At 33.9% G+C, this 20,191-nt stretch overlaps 1 protein-coding gene across 3 annotated transcripts in view; it reads right to left on the reverse strand.

Annotated features, from left to right (window-relative positions):
* Window positions 1–20,191, reverse strand: part of LOC117790064 (5'-AMP-activated protein kinase subunit gamma-2) — a 61,356-nt gene that overhangs the window by 16,208 nt on the left and 24,957 nt on the right. For 2 of the 3 annotated variants that reach the window (XM_034629318.1, XM_034629317.1), the window contains exons 3-6: window positions 16,912–17,021; window positions 16,220–16,844; window positions 16,022–16,150; window positions 9,776–9,812 (exon numbers count right to left, since the gene is read on the reverse strand). In XM_034629318.1, coding sequence (XP_034485209.1) covers window positions 9,776–9,812; window positions 16,022–16,150; window positions 16,220–16,844; window positions 16,912–17,021 — 901 coding nt within the window. Of the gene's footprint in view, window positions 1–9,775; window positions 9,813–10,083; window positions 10,439–16,021; window positions 16,151–16,219; window positions 16,845–16,911; window positions 17,022–20,191 lie in introns of those variants that run through there. The other variant, XM_034629321.1, reaches the window with a different exon arrangement.

Genomic DNA, 20,191 nt, shown 5'->3' on the forward strand with positions numbered 1-20,191 from the left:
GACAATTTTCTATTTCTATTTATTTGTGTTCCTTTTCATTTCAAGAACGCTGTCAACATATTCGTTAGAAACAAACAATAGCTGGCAGCAGTTGAGGGAAATGTAAATACATTCTTTCCACAAACTCATTATGAAAATGTCAAATGAAAGCGACAGAGCAACCTTCAGGATAATAGTGATGGTGATATGTATGTCGAGCAGGCAGAGAGAAGGACTACAAAAATACTGAGCAGTTAAACGGAAAACGCTAGAAAAATCATTAAAAACAACAAGAAAAAGGGCCTAAAATTAAAAAAAATTGCATTAAATTCAATAGAATAATTTACAAGCTTAGTTTTTCAAGGAGCAACATCATCATTATTAACTATAGCCAAAGTTTTATAGGCTCCATCTTTATTTAAGTTATTTTTACTGGGGATTGTTTTCTTACGTTGACGCAGGTTATCACCTAATCTTCTATTATATGATTAAAAACTATAAATAGGTACATTGTGAATAACAATAAAAAAAATCTTTTAATGTCTAACAAAATTTTAGTTAAATTCACCCACTTACATTAAGCAAATCGTCAACAACTTTGTTCAATGATTCAGCAAAGCAAAGTAACATCAATCAATTGCCCTTTTCCGGTTTTGAGAGCCCCACTCCCCAAGATTTTGCTACATTCAGGTCCTATGTTTATTAATTTGATGTCGTTGTTCCTATTGTTGTTGTTGTTGTTGTTGTTGTTAAACGAGTAAAACTTGTAGGCAAGTAGAATTTATTTGCTTAGCGATAAACACACATATAAAGTCAACATTACTAGGCCCTAAGTATTATTAATGCTGTTGTTATCAAAAAACAACAACAATAGCAACATGAGCACGTGGCATTGCATCTGAAAATATAGGATATATGATGTACAAATAGAATACTATGAACATGTGTGCGTTATACTCGTATAATATTAGCCCAACAAGTGGCTCTGTGCAAATTAATGGCCCGACACTCGTCCCAGCAAATACGAGCACTTATATCATTTACGAGTATATCAACGCATTCGAGTACACCCATGATGAATATATATACATTCATATTGACATTGGAATTGGCAATCGCCGTTACCTGCTCTCCCGGACTTTGTCTCATTCATGTTCATGTTTACCTATTCAAATGCGTCGTAAAATGGAGCAACTAATTCTGTGTTGACCAACCCCTACTGTTTCCACTATGCGGACATTCAAAAGTTAATTTTTTTGTTTTTCGACTTTTGAAGCCATGGTTCTATGTCGATGGTAAGGGTCCCCCCTTTGAAATTTTGAAAATTCAAAAATTAAAATCTCAAGTTTTAACTTTAAATCAACTCCTTATATGGTAATTAGTATAAAACGACAATTTAAACTTGATTCTGAGGCCTTTCATTTTCTTGTAAAAAATCATCTCAAAATTAAGAAATATTTTGACTTGTACAGTCGCTAGGTCAGAGGTTTGAGCAATTTTGAACTTTCATAACTTTGGCAAAACTTTACCGATTTTCAAGCGGAATGTCATTTTGATCATGGTTTGGCATCTTAATTTATTCTGCATTCAAATTTTCTTGAATTCGTTCAAAAATTTTTTTTCCCCTGGATCTAGACATTTATTCGATATCATAATTATTATAAAAGGACATCTTATAATTTTTAAATGTTTCAAAGAAAACTGGAATTGAACCTTTTACCGAAATAGTTGTTTCGGAACGTACCGGAACCGAAACCGTTACCTTTATTGGTTTCGGTTTGATTCCTTGCTAAGAACTATTAAATCTATCTACCCACACATGAAACATATTAAATCGTGCATGCTAATTAACGCCTCTGAAAATGGGTGTGTTTGTTTTGCACTGATTCGTCCATTATATTCCATATATATGCTTATTTTTACATATATATAATCTGAAAATCCGTATCATTTGACTGCCTGTCAAAAGTTGCAAAGTGCACATTAAATGTATATATTTAGCTAAAAGTCACGTTCACACGTTCAATTAAAAAGATGGCGATAGAAAACAGATCCAAACTTTAAGGGTATACCCTTGTATAACTAGAATTTAACATATTTGAATTCATCCAAAGATTTGTACTCATTCATCAAAAATCTAGATAAAATTGATTTGAATTCAGTCATTGAATATATTAAAGAAAGTCTTATCTTTCGGGAAATGAATATCCATTTAAAATTCTAATTTTTTGAATTTTTGAGCTGGAAGATCTTCTATCTAAAAGAGCTGATAGAGTTATTATATCCACATATGGATTTTTACATTTTTAACCGTAGGCGTTAATTATCGTCTATAAGTATTTACTTTATGTGATGATTCTTGTATCATGGCCCTCATTTCCCTTTTCCGGCCAACACTTATATGGCTCTTGACACTGTCGTGGTTGTTCTTGTTGTTGCATTTGTATTCGTATGCTGGCTTAATGTTCGCTTAATCGCTGACAAAGTTTCAGATGGCTTCCTAGGTTGTCACATGACACAGGATTAAGTTGCGAAAGGCCTAAACAGCTCAAGGACATTTGACTTTTCTTACTCGTTCGTGTGTGTTGTTTACGACTTTTAATTGGGCGTGGTCAGGCTAAATCTGACATAGACCGACAACGCAGAATGAAAGAGAGAGAGAGAGAGAGAGAGAGAGTGACAGAAGCTCGTTAAGAAATTTATGACTGAAGGAAAGGGAATACAAAAGCAGCCAAGGGACCGCCTGGAGTGCCGTTAAATCTGTGGCATGCGATGGTTAAAGAATAAAACAAAGAACCGAAGAAATCATGTGCACGATAATAAGTAGAGAAGTAATAAGAGAAGTTAATTACGACCTAAGGATAATATAATCATATGTAATTCAAAACATTTAAAATATATATTGTGTGTCTAAAATTTAAACCAATTAAAATTATCAATACCCTCAATGTGTTATATTCGGAATATTACATTTTTTCAGTAATTAAAAATTTTATAAATAGCGTTTTTCCAATTAACATAACTACTTTAGCTATCAAATTTTAATTTATTCCAGCTTAATCATAATTCTTCGTCACCCAACACGTTATTAACTTATTTTTTTCTAGTTGTTTAAGTTCTTAACTTAAAAGCAAGTCACAGCACTTTTGTTTTTGCTAATTTCCAGCTTGAATTAAGAAAACTTGATACCCTGTTTGTTAAGTGCAGTAGTAAATTTATGCAGTTAGCAACAATAATAAAGCGTGTAGCAATTAAGGCAATCATCAGATTATAAGCAACAATGAAAACAACAACAAATATGAACAAAATTTATGTTGTTCAGAATATAATTGAACAGAAATTTAATTGCCATTTTTAGTAAGTTCCTTTACTTGACCCAATTCTCAGTCGACCCCAGAGACAAATAAACAAGCTGCGAGTTTTGTTTCTAATCTTTTGAAACAACAATCCGACAATCAACAATCGGAAAATTACAATCAATAATGCAACGTCAAATGTTTCCCCAAATGAATTTGATTGATGATTTTAAAGCGTGTTGAATAAATTTATTATTTGAGATTTCCAATACTGGGATCTATAGAAATCACTAGATAAATATGACATAATTTCAAGAGCAGCTGAAAAAAAATCTATAAAAAAGACTTTCAAATGGAAAAAAAAAGTTTAACGAACCTTATCAACAGTGTAACAACAACAAATTTTTGCTGTTTGTATTGACCTTTTTCTTCGTCACAAAACTATTAGAAATAAAAAGGTTGAACAGCTGCTTGGAACAGGTTTTCCCATGTGTATCTATTAGATACTATCTAATAGTAAATATTTGTATCTATATCTATATAAATCTGTGCTTTTACGCAGTTTAAAACTACAATTGAGTGGCGATTTATGCAGCGCAAATGCTAAAATAGTGTCAAATCGTCAGTAATATTCAGCCAACAATAAAAAGTTGCATGCAACAAGAATTGCGTAGCTAAAATAGAACGCATCAAGGTCATATGAACTACTGACTACATAAAACTGCAATCTGGGGCATTATAATGTGTGGAAATATCGCAGAAAAAGTGCATAAATTAAATGTATGTATATCCATTAAATTTGTGGCAAGCATGGAAAGTTCAGCTATAAAAGACTCTAATAATTTTGCATAACAACCAAGAATGAATAAAAAAATGAAGCCTTGAACTAGGTCAGGGGTTCCTGAAACCAACCTGTAAACTAGGGCTCGAACCTCCGAACCGAAACATCTGCAACCGTTTTGAAGGATTTGCAGAATTGCTGCAAACACTGATATGATATAATATGCAGTTCAGCTCTCACCACCTAGAATTTCATATGCCTCTCGCAGACATACATATGTATGTATCTGTATAGTATATCTCACACACATGCATATATACATATCTCACACACATACATATATACATATCTCACACACATATATATAAATATGCACATATACAAAAGTACGAGCCCATCGTGTTGAGGAAATTTTTTTTTGCGTCGCAAACGAAATTTTTACCTCCAGCCGGCGATTGTTTCTGTTGTTGCCGCTGCACAGATTGCCAAAGGCTGTTGTTTTGATGTTCTCTTCTTTCGTTCTTCTATTGCCGGTCCAAAACGTAACGTAACAAGCCCAAAAGAAAACGAAAATAAAGCACACGACCAAAACGAAATGACGAGCAATAGGAACATTTTTGCGCTGCGCAATTTATTTGACTTGTTTTTGTAATTGTTGTTTTCGCCTTTTTCCGTTTTTCGGCTTCCTCTACCAAATTGTATAATCTATACCCTGTATTCTCAGTGAAACTGGGAGGTGTAAGAATCTGGTGGAAATTATGTTTTTGTTTTTTGCTCAGCACAATTGCCGGTTTGTAAGCATAAATTTAAATAAAATATTCTTGAAAATGTAATAACAAATTATGTATGTATATGCATATTCTGTTATTATTGATAGATATTTACACACAAAATCTTTTTCAATTAGCGTAAATAACCCATCCCAAATAATAAAAGTAAATTTTATAACATCGCTCTAATCTCATATTGTTGATACTCATACTCATATTGTTTATAGATTCCTTGGGGTGTGATGTTGTAGTTTTTTTCTACATATACATATGTTAAAACTGACCTAATCCAAGCGAATTTCAATTGCCACACATGTGTCCATATGAAAATGGCGCAATTTGTTTTGAATTTATAAAACTGATGATTGTAATAATGCGTTAACCATATCAGTAGCTTGTGCGGGATTCTATTTACTCTTTAGCAATTATTTATAGTTGTGGGATTATCAGTGCCCCTCATTATAGACCCCAGTACGCTATAAAATCTATAGTGTTAGTGGACAGGCAACTGTTTGAGGGGCTTATCAGTTAGCGCAAGTTGCATTTTAATAGCTACAGTTGACAAATAATTTGCAATATAACAATAAGGGTTTTAAAATAGATGTGCTACACATGAAGATATACACATTACTTATTTATAAGTCAAAGTGCTTTAAAACCTTTAATTAAACGTAAAGCAGAACTAAGTTATCAGAAATAATAATACTCTGGAATCTAGAGTACATAGGCTGACAAGAATGGTTTGATCATTAAATGCTGTCATGTATTTCTTCACAGATCTGATGCCACTAACATTAAATAACTATTATTTTCAATATTAAATTATAATGCAAGTAATATTAATTATATATCAAAGTTCTTTAATAGAATTGTAACTGTAATAGTAGGGTAATTGTTTTTAATCACATTGAGTAGTGTGTTTTTTCGAATTCACTTAGAAAGTGGTATGAATAAAACTGCATACAATACACTTGGAACCATAAGTGATTTGCCGACAAGTGTATTTAGTATCTTTCTCGCTCGATCTTTGGTCAAACCAAAACAACAATTTGGCTCATGCCTTTGCGTCAGAAATGTTGAAAAAAAAAAAAAATGTTATAAATCAAATCAATTTTTTTCTTTTATTTCATTCTCTAATTATATAAGCAACAATAATAAAGCGAAAATATGTGGGGGAGCAACAACAAAAATAACAGAATCTTTAGCCGGGTGTATTGGCGCAAAATGTGGATTTTATATTTATAAAGATTTAATCACATGCTCTCAGCGACTCGGCTCGACTTTCAAAGCAAATTTTGAGCGAAATTCAAAGCAATAATTAACGAAATTACATTTTGTTTATTTTAAGACTTGCGCAATTGTTGTGGCTTTCAATGTTTATAGTTATCGAGTTGTATATTATGAATTATTTATTACTTTATGAGATTTTAACTGCTGCACTTTTCACAAACTTTCCATAAAATGTTTAATGGATTTTCCACTTCACGCACTCAAATATTTTTAAATTATATATATATTATTTGTTTGTTTATTAACAATAAAATGCCAGATTAATATGCTCGCTCATGCATATTTATAGCTAAAGATGAAAATGTATTTTGTGTGTTTGTTCAAAAACCGCTTTAGAAAAATCCAGTTTGTACATTCAACGTTTTCTTTGTTTTAAACAAAATACATTTTGCTAATTATGATTCAAAATCTTTTTATATTATTATATTTTGAATTGATTAATGAGTTTTAAATCTTTTGCAGAACGAATTATTTCTTCAACTTGAATTTCAAACTGTCCCGAAATTTTCAATTAATTTCATTAATGCTCAATTCATGTGGCGCTGTTGACGTCTGTCGCGGCCGGCGCTTCAAATTTAACTGAAAGGCGACAACGTAGCCGCCATGTGGCCAACCCAGTCCGATATGAATTTGTGCGTGTGTGTGTGTGTGTGTGAATAGAGAGTGTAAGTATATATAAATGCATGTATAAATACCGTACGTGGTATATATAAACTGTTTCTGCTGCTAAACCGGCAAGGCACATGCTCGAGTCTATATGTATGTATGTGTGCACGAGTATGTATATGTAATAGCAGAAAAAGGTGAGCACAACAAAAAATCAAGCGAGCAAAGCGAACGTAGAAAGCCAAGAAAAACGGTAGATAGGTTCATGTGTAATAACCAAACAGAGAACTGTTAGATAAGCATGGCAATGTAGGCGTGGTTGCGTCTCTGTTAAGCGTGTTTTACCTATTCTTCATGCTATATATTTAAATGTAGCTTTAGTTCTTCTTTGTTATGAACATAAATGACCTTTGATGTTAACTATCAGCACGTTGTAGCCATCTATATATGCTAATTAGATAGCTGCTGTTAATTAACAGTGGACTGTATTTACGCACATTCTAGAATGGGGCAAAAGTGTTGTAATCAGAAATTGGAGCTCTTTAATAAAACTAGTGTTATTTACAATGTCTATTCCATAGCTGCTTTGCATTCACTGTTAATTCTATTTACAATTGTGCGATTTTAATACTATTCTTGTTTTGTGTGCGCTGCGTCACGTAGGCAGCAGCAGCAGCAGCAGCAATGTTATGTTCTCTAGGTGGTGGTGACCAAAAAGCGCCCTTAACATTGTCTATGCTCTGCCGCTGTTGTAGCTCTTGCTCTCATTCTCATTCTCATGATGCTCTCTTTGCTAGTGGGCTGTGGACTGTAATAGGCTTTGCTGTGCGTGTGTTTGTGTGTGTGGGCGGCTTAACAGACTTTCGCTTGTGAATAAGCTATGACAATAAAAAAAAACATACATATGTATGTATATTTGAACACTTTCAACTACAACTTTGCCGGTAACATTGTCTGGTTGCCTTCAAAATCAATGTCGGTTATTTGTTGTGGGTTGCGAATTACTAGGGTATGTATGTATGTATTTTTGCAATTGCTTTTTCAAGTCAACAATATGCGAGAGTGATTTACTCACTCAAACAAACGTGCACACATACATCTGTAAGTAGACGCGCCTCTCATCATCCGCTTCCCCTACTGAATTATCCGCTCTGCACATGCTTCAAGATTACGTAATTGCCAGACACTTGATATGAAGCCGGCGACGAAAAATAACAAAACAACAACACTAGAAAAGTGCACGACCAAAACAAAGCCCCAGAGGAAGTAAGACACCAGGAGGGAGATTGACTAAGAGCGAGAGCGAGAGTGAGAGTGAGAGAGAGACAGCAAGAGCAACAGACCAGGTGCTAGTTTGTTTTTGTTATTCTTGCATGACATTGAAAATTCAAGCGGCAACAACATAAACAGGAGTAACAATCATTGCAGTCTGTACATACAAAAAAACAAGTCTTGACTTTGCAAAACCCAAAAAATAAAATAAAGTTTTCAAGGTCAGGCAAAGGGTAAACACGTAAAGACCCAAAATGCAGCAACAGTTAGTTCTGAAACGCACTCGCTCTTCACACTCTCCTTACTCTCTCTCTCTCTTTTGGAGTTTATGTGTTTATGAGTGCATGTGTGTCTCTCTCGTTTTCTCTCTCTCTCTCTCTGTCTCTTTCTTGCCATTATTATGTTGTTGTGAGAGCGTCACCTGTTTTTTTTTTATTCTATAAACTCTTATGTTATTGTAGTAAGAACTATTTGGAAAGATTTCAACAATGCGGATTACTCCCCCGACACCCTCCCCATCCCTCTATATGTATGAGTTGTTTTCTTCATTCATCAAAATGTTGTTATTGTTTACACGATTGCGACTTGGCGCTCGTAATTTGTGTGAGTGGCAGTTGCATGATCTATATATTTACATATGTACATATTTATAGAGTTGTGTTGTATCTACAGTGGCTCCCTGCTGATTTGCAACAATACATATTAAACATTTTAAATGTAATTATCTATTAATAAGCAAAATAATAGTATTTTATATTTTGAATAAATTATATCTTTATTAAGCATTATTAATAAAACAAACAAGAATTTAGTGGCTTTAAAATGCTATGAGCCACTGTATGTGTGTTTAACTACATATATTAACAAATAGATTTTTGCAGGATCGTGAACGTCGCATTAGTTTAAAGTTTAAAAAATACCTGATATAAAAATACAAAAATAATTGTCTCGATAGCATTAAACTAGTACAATATTATATTCTCAGCTATAGTTCACAATCTATATATGTATATGTATGTATGCTTATATCTGTCGTTACATATTAACTGATATATACAATTTTTCAGTACAACTGTTGGTTTCCCCTTGACCTTCTAAGCCACCCTACAACATTTATTACATTCCTAAAGATACTTAAAAGCTTTCAATAAATCTACAGCTTCGCACCCTTACAAGCAAATAACTTCCAACTTCCATAATTTTGTCAAAGCTGAACAACAACAACAACAACAACGACAACAACAACAACAAAAACCATAAATGCAAAACAAAAACTCAATTATTTACACAGTTCGCATTTACATATGTAAAATGCATGACAAACAACCAGAACATAAAAACTGTTTATCTGCTGTTAACCAGCGCATGGGCCACCTTTGGATACTTCAACCCCTTCGTAGCCGCTACCACCTCTCCTTGGATATTAAAACTTCAGGTTTTACACATCGTTTAGTCATTACTTTTAGCATTCGTATTTAGCGTATTTTCGTTGTTTGTTTGTTTGTTTTACTTTGCGCCGTTTGCTTTTATTTACATACATACGTACGTATAGGTGTTTGTGTTTTGTTGTTTTAATTTTCAAAGTCAAGGTTGATTTGGTTTTCATGATTTGCATAAGTCGCGATTTAATACGAAATTTAAACAGAATAATAATATAAATTGCTGCAAGTTGATTTTAAAATTTAAATGTTTATTTAATATGTAATTAACATGTACCTGGTACTTGCTGTTAAACTTCTTCTTTGTCAAATAAATAAGGAATACGTAAATTAAATACTCACTTTGCACTGCCAACTGTTGCTGACGCGCTGCAACAAGCTACAAATAAAAGAAACAAATGATTTATTTATTAATTACATTAATTCTTTTGAAAGTTGAAATTGTTATTTAAATAGCCCGCGAACTGTTAACAGAGCTAACAGCACATTGTACACAACTTAGCGAGTACACAAACCACAACTTGCTTAACAGCCTGCTGTTATAATTAACCCTTATGATGTGTACTGGAGTATTTTGTTCTTATTGAATATGACATGTAATTTTGATTAAATTTTTAATTTTGTTTATTTTTTTTTATTCATTTGCTTACATTTGCATTCGCTAACATGGTGCGTAGACCGGAGCTTTGCAGCGACTGCACATCGAGCGAATGGCTTCGACCCCGTTGAGTTTTTGTGGTCGGCGATGTGGGCGGAGCGCCGTTGCTTGATGAATTCGTTGAGTGGGTGTGGCGATAAAGCCAACGCTTTACCGCAGACATTTTGTTTTGTTTTTGTTGTAGTTTAGTTTTGCTTAAGTTTTATATTTTAAGTATAGGTATTAAAGTAAGCACAGCCGTTTGAATGTTTTGAGGATCAGTCAAAATGCTTTACATTGTACTGCACACTTAACAGCGGTTACACTGTTACCGCTCCCGAGCGCTAGATGGCGCCAGCAACAAGCATAAGCTGTCGCCTTTTACGCTTTTTTCTTCCCGTATTTAATTTTGTGTTGTATTTTTGTTCTTGCTCATTTAGCACCTGATATTTTTTAATTTTATATGCTTAATTGGAATTGCTACTCGAATTAAATTGCAAATTACAAATGTAAATTACTGTGTTCAGGCCATCAAATTTTTTTTAGCATATTTTTTTTAATTGCACGCGCTTATTATTTTCGTTTTTTTGTTGTTGTTGTCTTACATTCGAGGAAGCAAAGAGTAAATGAAATAATTGCAACAAGGTGTATAATAAAAAAATACAAAATCCGTCGCCCTGACCATGAAAATGTCATCGTCTTTGTTTCGTGGCGACTGATTTACAAAAATGCTCAAGTGGAGCAGATGCGAAACAAGTTTAATAATAATAATAATAAAAAAAATAGATATGTACATTCAGACAACTCGTACATTATTGCATTGTTTGGGTCAAAGCGGCCCATAAATTAATCCTTGACCCTCTCGCAAGCTTTTAATTGAGAGAGCAAAACAAGAACAAACTGCAGTTCAATGTGACGCATCAACGTTAAGTGGGCGGATCGACACCTAATGGGCGTGGCACTGTTTGTTGATTGCTTGTGTTGTGTGTCTTATAATTGAGATTGACAAAAAAATAAAATAAAAGAGAAATTGATTGAAAGGTAGAAAAACTCTTTTTGACCCAATAAACTAGAATTCAAAAAGGCAGTCGGAAATTGTCAATGAGCGAAAAAAGAGAGAGAGAGAGAGAGAGAGAGAGAGAGAGAGAGCGCAGATCTGTAAAGATTCTGTTACTCATAGTTTACTGTTATGAGACCAAAGAGAAGAGCGAAAATTATGAACCATATTATGTAAGTTGATAAGAATTATTACACCATGAAGAGGGGTCAAGTGTGAAAAGTAACTAATAGTTCAACCTAAGCTTAAACAAGAAAGAGAAAGAAATAAGAAAGAGAAATGAAATTGAATTAAAGTTGTTTTTCAATAGCAGCTTAATTGCTCCTATTCTGCTTTAATAGCTTACACCCTTTGACACGGTCTATTTACAATTTTCTTTCCACAAAGACTATAGAGTATGCTTTTAGTCCGTATATCTTCAATTTTAAAAGAAATACATTTAAGAAATGTTCAACAAAATAAAAGATTTGTAATTTAGGCGCAACCACGTTCAATAATTCAAACCAAGAGCAATAATTTGGTATTTTTATGCTGACGTTATTTGTCCATTTGGAAATTGTTGCTCTTTAGTTTCTATTCTATTTTGTATTTTCTTTATTTATTTTTATTTTTAATTTTCTTTTTTTTTCTATGGTTTCCTGAGACTGTCTGTCTGTTTTGTATTTGCCCAGCGAACAAGTCAAGCGACAGCCTTTAATTTATACTGTGTTATTCTTGTCAATATTTGTGCAACGTTCTTGACGGGAAATTTATAAAAGAAAAAACAAAATAAATAAATAAAAGAAAAGTTTAGAGAACAAAAAGTACCAAGAACAGCAAAATTAAACAATTGTAAAATTCATTTACACTAATTAGACAGCTGTAAAAACTGTCAGAATGTTGGTAGATTTTATAGCAACAAACTATTTAAAGTTATAAGAATCAGCCTTAAGTCTACTTAATGAGCTTTCAACGTCAATCAGATGCGTTCAACAAATGGATGGGACAGCAATCAATTTTTGAGATGTAAATATTAATCCTCTCGCTTGTTTGTTCAACCTGCTAATAGCTAAGTTTTGAATAGTTTATTTCAATATTATTCTTGCCACACTTCGTAATTGGCCATTAAAAAAATAAAAAATAAACAACACAACTGGAGTCCAAAACCAACAACAAAAGTTGCGTCAATTGCTATTTTATTATTATATTTAATACCATATGAAATCAACAAGTCAGCTTGCTGAACAACTAGATGATACTCTGCATCAGACTTTTCGAATTTCCTTCAATCTACTTTGTTTAATCCAAAACAATTTTTCCAAGTAACTTTTTCATTTAAACGAAAATTTGAATTGAGATGAGGAGAACTGACATTTATGATAATACCCTTTGACCGATTAGAGGGTATAGTAATAAAACAAATATGTAGTTGAGATGAGAGAAAAACATCGTCAAGTGGTTGACCTTTAAACGTGTGCAGTGAAAATAAATAAATAAATCTGTGAACAGATTCCGAATACTCATACTCATATATAGCAGAACAACGTTACAAACTTAGACGTGCTCAAAACTGTGGCAACAACAATAACAACAAGCTGACAATTGATTAATTAACAAGCCAACTACAAAGAAAATAAAGAAAATTTTGCAAACAACAATTAATTCGTATGCCCAAAAAAGTAATAAGAATGTTTTTGGGCAACAACAATTTCACTTCCTCTATATCTAAAAAAAAAAAAGGAGGCAATATCAAACAAAAGTGGGCATGACCAAGCTGACAGATACCCTAGGAGTTTATATCAAAAGAGATTAATGATATAAAAAATCTAAAAAAAAAGCGTATATTTCACTTTCAAAGTGTTATTTTGAATTAAAATTGTTTGCTTACAAAAGCGTTTATTGTAAAAGCAACACTTTCTGCATAGTTTGCAGGGTATTTTATTCGTTCTTTCCCTTAGTTAAATCTTTCAATTAATTATTATAGTATATTACTGCTCGTATAAATAGATTTGATTTATTTGAAGTGATAATAGCGGCAAGATGGCCAGTTAGTGATATTCTATTAACTTGTCAATATTAAATACAAATTTATAATGGGAATTATTTCAAGTCAATCGATCAGCACAAGGCTTTACCCTCTGAAGAACCCATTTATTATGCGCGCTATTTTAATTAATATCAAATTTGATTCGAGTCTGGTAAATATAAAAATAGTCAGAGAATAAATTCCCTACCTTTTTATTTATTTATTTTTTGGTTGTTGTTTAGCATTAGCTAGCCGTATCTTATCGGGTTTTGGGCCGATGTACTCTAAATTAAATTTCTTCTTTTCAAGTATTTCTATTTGCCGAAAGATAAAAAAAAAACTTTAAATTGATAACAATTTGCGAATGCGAGCAAAACTGAAATACTGGAAATTGTTGTAAGCAATAGAAGGTCTCAAGTTCATTGAGTTTGTCAGTTTGGTTAGCTTTTCTTTTGGGGAATTTCCCAAACAGCTGCGTGTCTTCAAAACTTGTCAAAGTATTTTGACATTATGACACTCAACAAGATAATTAAGTGGAAACACATGAGATAAACTTAAAAAAAGCGATCATACTATACAAAAATATAATAGATACAAAAACGGCTTGAACTTCAGTTCATTATCTTTTACAAAAATTAAGTTCTCTATATAACAAATTTAAATTATTGATCATATAATATAGATTTGTCATAAATTTGGTTAATTCAATTATCAACCCGTTGACTTAGACAATCAATCTATAAATTTTACACACTTGTCTAGTGGAAATTTATTAAAAATATCATAATAATAAAAAAGTCAATACATTCAAAACTTGATTGATATTGATATGAATTGTGGCAGTGAACGAACTGATTCAGTAGACTGATTATAAAACCGCGTAGAAGAAATACAAACAACATATGAGCCCAGCTAGACTCTTGACAAATTAGCAACTAAGAAAATAGCTTAGAATATTAACAAACCAAAAGAAAACAAAACAAAATATTTAACAAATTTCACAAATACGATATGTAGGGAACAACAACAAACACACACACGCACACACACACATAAAAGTGACACATCACATGTTTGCCATTTGTTTTGCTGACAGTTTTTTGTTTTTGGGTTTAGCTCATTTCCATGCGCCGCTTCAAGTGCTTAAAATTTTCAATTAAACAAATAGAAATGCAGATTAGAAGCACATATAAATATATTTAAGCATATCGCGTGGGTTGTGAACGCCGTCATTGAACTTGAAAATTAAAAAATATAATAAATATGTAAATAAAATTAAAATGCGCACACGCGGAAAAGATTCAAAAATAAACAGAAATAATTAATGAAAATAGGCACAATTAGCAATTGAATTACATTTGATTTTAAATAGAACACAGAAATGCAAATTCAATCGAACATAATAATGTTTATTGACACGTTTTGATCAGTAAATCTTTGTAAAGATTTGTGAATTCAGCAAATAAATTGCTTAAATTGGTTCATTGATTTATGTAATATATTTGAACTTTACAAATATGTGATTTGATTTGAGCTTGGATTTATTACACAATCTTTTATATATATGATTGTTTTACTTGGATTTCATTTTAAAATTTAAAAATTTAAGACATTTCAATTTCCGTTTTAACACAAAACAAAGTAATAAATTAACTTTATTGTTTTTTCATTACTTATTTAATTTCTATCACACACGCGCGCTGTTCTCTGCTTGAGGTTTATCAAAATTGAAAATATTATTATTATTTTTTCTTTAAATAAATTAAAAATTGCATTTAGTTGTTATTTATTTGTTTTATTTGGATGTTGTTGTTGTTTATCAATTTGGACAAGAAAGACGCGCGCGTCGGCTCTATCAGCTGCCGTCCAATTGGAAATGCAATTGAAAATAAAACACACAAAACGCAGCGTGCGAAAGAAGAAAACAGCAAAATTGAAATGACGGCGACGCCATCAACGCCGACAACAACGACAACGCCGACGTATACGTAATATGTACATACGTAGTGTGTGTATCTTCGAGTGTTACTGTGTGTGTGTCTGTGTGTGGCACTTTTCCGCAAAGCCCAAAAACTGTCAGACAAGTGAGAGCGCCAAAAGAGAGAAAGTTAGACTGGTATGAGCTTTTGTTTTCAAGAGCGACGCGACGCTTGCACAGCTGTTAACGCGATCACCTGTTGTCGCACTTATTGCTGAGCTTTCTCTCTACCTCTCTCTCAATGTATCACTCTTTTAAGGATTTCGTAAAGTATTGATCACAATGACGTGACATGTTCTGTATGATAAATTGCGAGCACAACTTTATTCTGCTTTGTTATGTAGGCTGATTGTTAAATTGTACTGATAAGCGCCTTTGATTGCACAATTGTGAAATTTATCAGCCTTATCAATCAAATCGCTTGTGCCTTTTTCGCTTATCAAATAATAATTGCTCATGAATTTATTTATAATGAAATTGTCAGACGATTGTCGATTATAAATGACGCTCTAAAGTTGCTGATAATCTGACAATTTGCTAAGCTTTGCAGACTGTTTGGCTTTTTCGTTCGATAATCTTTTATAGATTCAAATAGTGATAAAGATTAATGTAATTATAATTTGTTTTACTTTTAAGCGCACTGTTTTAGAGTCTAGTTAAGGTCTCTGCTAACTATAGAGATATTTTGACGTAAAATATTTTTTAACACCCAAATCAAGCTTATCACAAGTTTATCAAATCTGCTTGTTATGAATTTTGCGCCTTCTTATTTTCTTACACACTTTACAGTTGACTGGAACTGTTAGTTAACAGCACGCTGCAAAATAACATGGTTGGTTTGTGCACTCGCTAAGCTGTTAAATTGAATTCACCACAGCGCATCAGCATGTTAACTTAGCTAAGACACTTACCGCTTTGCGTTTGTCCGCTTCGCTGACCGCCGAATTGGAACGATGACGAAACAGATCCATAACTTTGGTCATCGGCGATCGCTGATTGGCATTTGCATGCGGTCGCACTGCAGTCACCGTGTGGTAATACTGTAGGGTATACAAATCGAGTTATAGAAATATCAGTTGTAGGGGAGAGGGGAGTTTCATGGCTCGTACCTGCGCATCGCTGCCCTGATGCAAATGAGCGCTGCCATCTTTGTACTTGCTCTTGGCAGAGACGGTGCCATCGGCATTGGTTATCGTTACGGCGGGATGCTGACGATGGCCAAAGTGTTGCATGGCCACTTTCATGGAATTCATGATGCCACCAGTTGCTGCACTGCCAGCTGTTGTTGTTGCTGTTGTTGTCGTTGCTGTTGTTGCTCCCGCTGTTGTTGTTGTTGCTGCTGCGGGCACTCCGCCGGATACGGAATATGTGCTGCTAGTGGCGCTACTATCCGCTGACGATGGATCCAACAGATGCTTATCCTTATACCGCTTGGCATCCGATTTGGCGCGCGGTCTAAACACATCAAAGATTGTGGGTCGTCGATTTGGTGAGGCAATACCATGAACCGTCGACTGATTGAGCACCGGTGAATCCTCGCCGCTGCGTCGTCGCTCCAGCGATCCGGAACGCGATCCACCACTGCCCACCATCCGCTCTGTGCTACGTGAGATCTTCTCGCTGTGCCGATTAAGCTTCTCCAGCTTCGCCGCCTCGCGTTCAATGCGACGCGCCGTTTCCCTTTCCATTTTGCGTGCCTCCTTCTCGCGACGCGTCTGCTCCTTCTCCTGCCGCCTGTTGAAATGACCGGGGAAAATTGAGTTAGTTTAATTATACAGAGATCTACTTGAGATCTACTTGCCGCTGCTCCTTTTCCATCTTCTTGAAGGCTTTCTTGGCCGCCTTGGCATTGGGCTCCGCCGGCGCACTTGACGGTCGGGAGCCGGGCACACGTGGTAGTCCATCTTGTTCCTGAAAGCGAACATGACGTTTTTGAGTTGGATTCGGTTTGCAATTGGACTTTAAATTCGAATCGTTTGTAAGATTGTGATCTTGTGCTTCCTGCATGCTTTTATCAGCGCTGCCCAAGACAAACTAAACTCAGAACTAGAACTAGCGACAGTTATTATCCTGTCCGTTTGTGCTGTGTACTGTGCTGCAATTATGCCGAATTGTCTACAAATATAATTTGTAAGCCAGTACCAGCAAATCAACCACACACCCAACCACAAATTTGACCCAAGACGCAATTTGCAATGGCGCAATGACAACAACAACCAGGCAAACAACAACCACTAGAACATATTAAGTATCGAATGTGTTTTATTAATTGAACGACCGCTCGCTCGTCGATTCCTGCGGCGACCTTTAATCGAATTTAATCAATTTTTTTTATGAAATTACGCAAAAATCTAACAGTGGGAGACAGGTTGCCAAACTGGCTGTGTGCAAGTGGTGAGTTGCCAAAAACAACCACTCGCCTTTAACTTAAGGTTTGTGCATTGGCTAAGACAAGCAGTGCTAAGTCAAGCAGAGCAGAGAAAAAGAGAACAGGCTAATAGAAGATAACAGCAGAGCTAAGCTTTGGCGAGATCAAGTTACAGTTATGATGTCAATGGGCTCAGCTGACCAGGCAGGCAACGTAAAACAAACAAAAGCTCTGCATTGGAAATTGTGGGGGAACTCTGAGAAACTGTCACGTAAGTAAAAGTGAATTCTCCAATTATAACAGAAATATTTAGAAACCATATTTATAACACTTGAAAAACTTTCAAACTTTTTAGTTACTTAAATTGTTACACATTATAAACGGTGTGATTAAATGATAATGTTCTGCTTATATCTGAAATTTTGGAAAAATCGCATTTATAGATATTTTGAATAAGGTATTCTGGATATATTTTTATTATAAAAATGTAATTTAGCTCCAAGTTTTGATTTTTATTTAAATCTTTACAGTCCCTGCTATAAAGTTTTACGTATTAAGACAATTCAGAATTTTTTTTTTTTTTAAATTTAAAGGAAAGTTACTAAAGTATAGTTGTGCATTTGTTTTTAAATCTTGCTTCCTAAGTTTTACTTGTTTATCTAAAATAAAGATAATTGAAGCCCAATAAACAATACGTAGATCGGTGTAAGATACTATTTTTTTTATTTCTCCAATTATTTTTATTTGTAATAAAATGCTTTCAGTAGGCCCCTTTAATTGCCAGACCTTTCCGACAACTTTCACAAACAGCTCAAAACTTCACTCTGATCCGCAGACACCTGTATTTGTATTTTCGGATCTATTTTTAGATAAAACTGTGCGAACGCAGTTTCACAGTCAACAGGTCAACAAATTAATTTTGTTTTTTTCTCAACTATTTTTTTTTTTGCACTTTACCGGAATGCCAAGTCACGTGCCCCGGGGTCTGTCAATATTCAATTTATGTTGTTGTTGTAGTTGTTGTTGTTGTGCGATGAGCTAACAACAGCGTCGAATTAATGGACGCATTAAAAGTATTCAAGTAATCGAGTATTCCGATGATTCCGTTGATTCCAATGTGCAAAGTGGGTTAAATGGGCGAGGCGAGAGAGAAAAACAACAACAACAACAGAATGGAAAATCTATCACTACATTTAACAAACTGTGAATACTCTATAAATTTATTTAAATTTTTTTTTAATTATTTGTTTATTTTATTGACTTGAGATGAAAGTTGAAATATCTAATCATTTAATCATTTGGAGATCACAGCTTATGCAGACTTCCTGAGAAAAGTATAATCCCCCACATTACAGATAGAGTATGAAAACAAAAACCAGAAGCTCTTCACGCTGTTGTTTGTGTATCGCGGAAATGGAACTGTGGACGGAGGAGTGTTTGGCATCAGCTGTTGGACATTGTGTACGGGTAGTTCAATATTTGCACTGATTAATACGAGAGTAACGAAGAGAGAGGGTAGAGTGAGTATTTAAGTGATTTGCATGGCAGGCAAAAACATCTAGAACCTAAACAATAGATACATATATATATCTGTAGATATGTGCATCCAAGTATCTATCTATATTTGGGTGTGGTGAGTGTCTCATTGACGTAATTGTTTGCCCAGACACAAACATGCATATAGATATAGAAACAACAGCCTATGTAAATAGAACAGTATATGGAAATATTCTAAATGAACTAGATCTCATACATACAAGTATATACATTTGATACTGTTAATTGTGTTTGTATGGCGATTGTTCAGGTTTCGTGAAAAATAAATATAAAGTGTCCGTCGCGCGGCTTGTTGACAATTTGTGTCATTTGTCAGTTGATAAGGTTGGTCCCTCCCCGAAGTCAACACACGATACTACACGAATTGCACTCGCAAAATGATAAAAATCAAGGAAAACCATGAATAAAGTCCCCTATACGATATATTTGGTCAATATACATACTTCTATGCGACTAGACAAAGGTATTTCATCTTTTACCTTTGCCTAACATTCTGTTTGCATTTCGGGGGCAAAACAAACGGCAGCAAAGGAAACATGAAAATAAATATGGCTGGATAGCAACGAATTATGAATACTCTCTGAACAGATCTCTTCCTTATATCATCAGTAACAAAACTATAATATTTTATTTCCATCAGCAATTTAAAAATGATAATGAAAGTTATCCCAGTATAAGCTCAAATAAAAGGAATTTAAGTGGAATAGTATATAATAGAATTTATCTGCAGATACGGGCATAATAATGAAACCGGTACTGGACTAACCGTTTTATTTTTACTACCGAAACCGTAAACGGAACAAATTCATTTTCAAGAACCGAAAACCGAAACTTTGGTACCGGTACGGTTACGGTACTTTTTTTTTGCAAAAACTATTTATTTTTTTTATTATAAATCAAAATAAATAAATATATTTCTGTAGTTGTTTGCTCGCTCAAAACTTTGCTATCGTTTCTACATTGGAGATTCATTTATTAATATGGAATTATTGCAAAAATCTGATTGTAGAAATGACGTCAGTTGACGATGTGTTAATTTAATGATAATAATCAAATCTTTGGTCGGTGTCTTTCAACGTTTTGACGACACTTTTGCAATTCTCGTTAAACTTGTCTATATTTTCTATATGTTCTGGGCGTAAATTAAAGTTTACAT

This window comes from Drosophila innubila, assembly GCF_004354385.1.
Source record: "Drosophila innubila isolate TH190305 chromosome 3R unlocalized genomic scaffold, UK_Dinn_1.0 2_E_3R, whole genome shotgun sequence".
Taxonomy (NCBI): Eukaryota; Metazoa; Arthropoda; class Insecta; order Diptera; family Drosophilidae; genus Drosophila; species Drosophila innubila.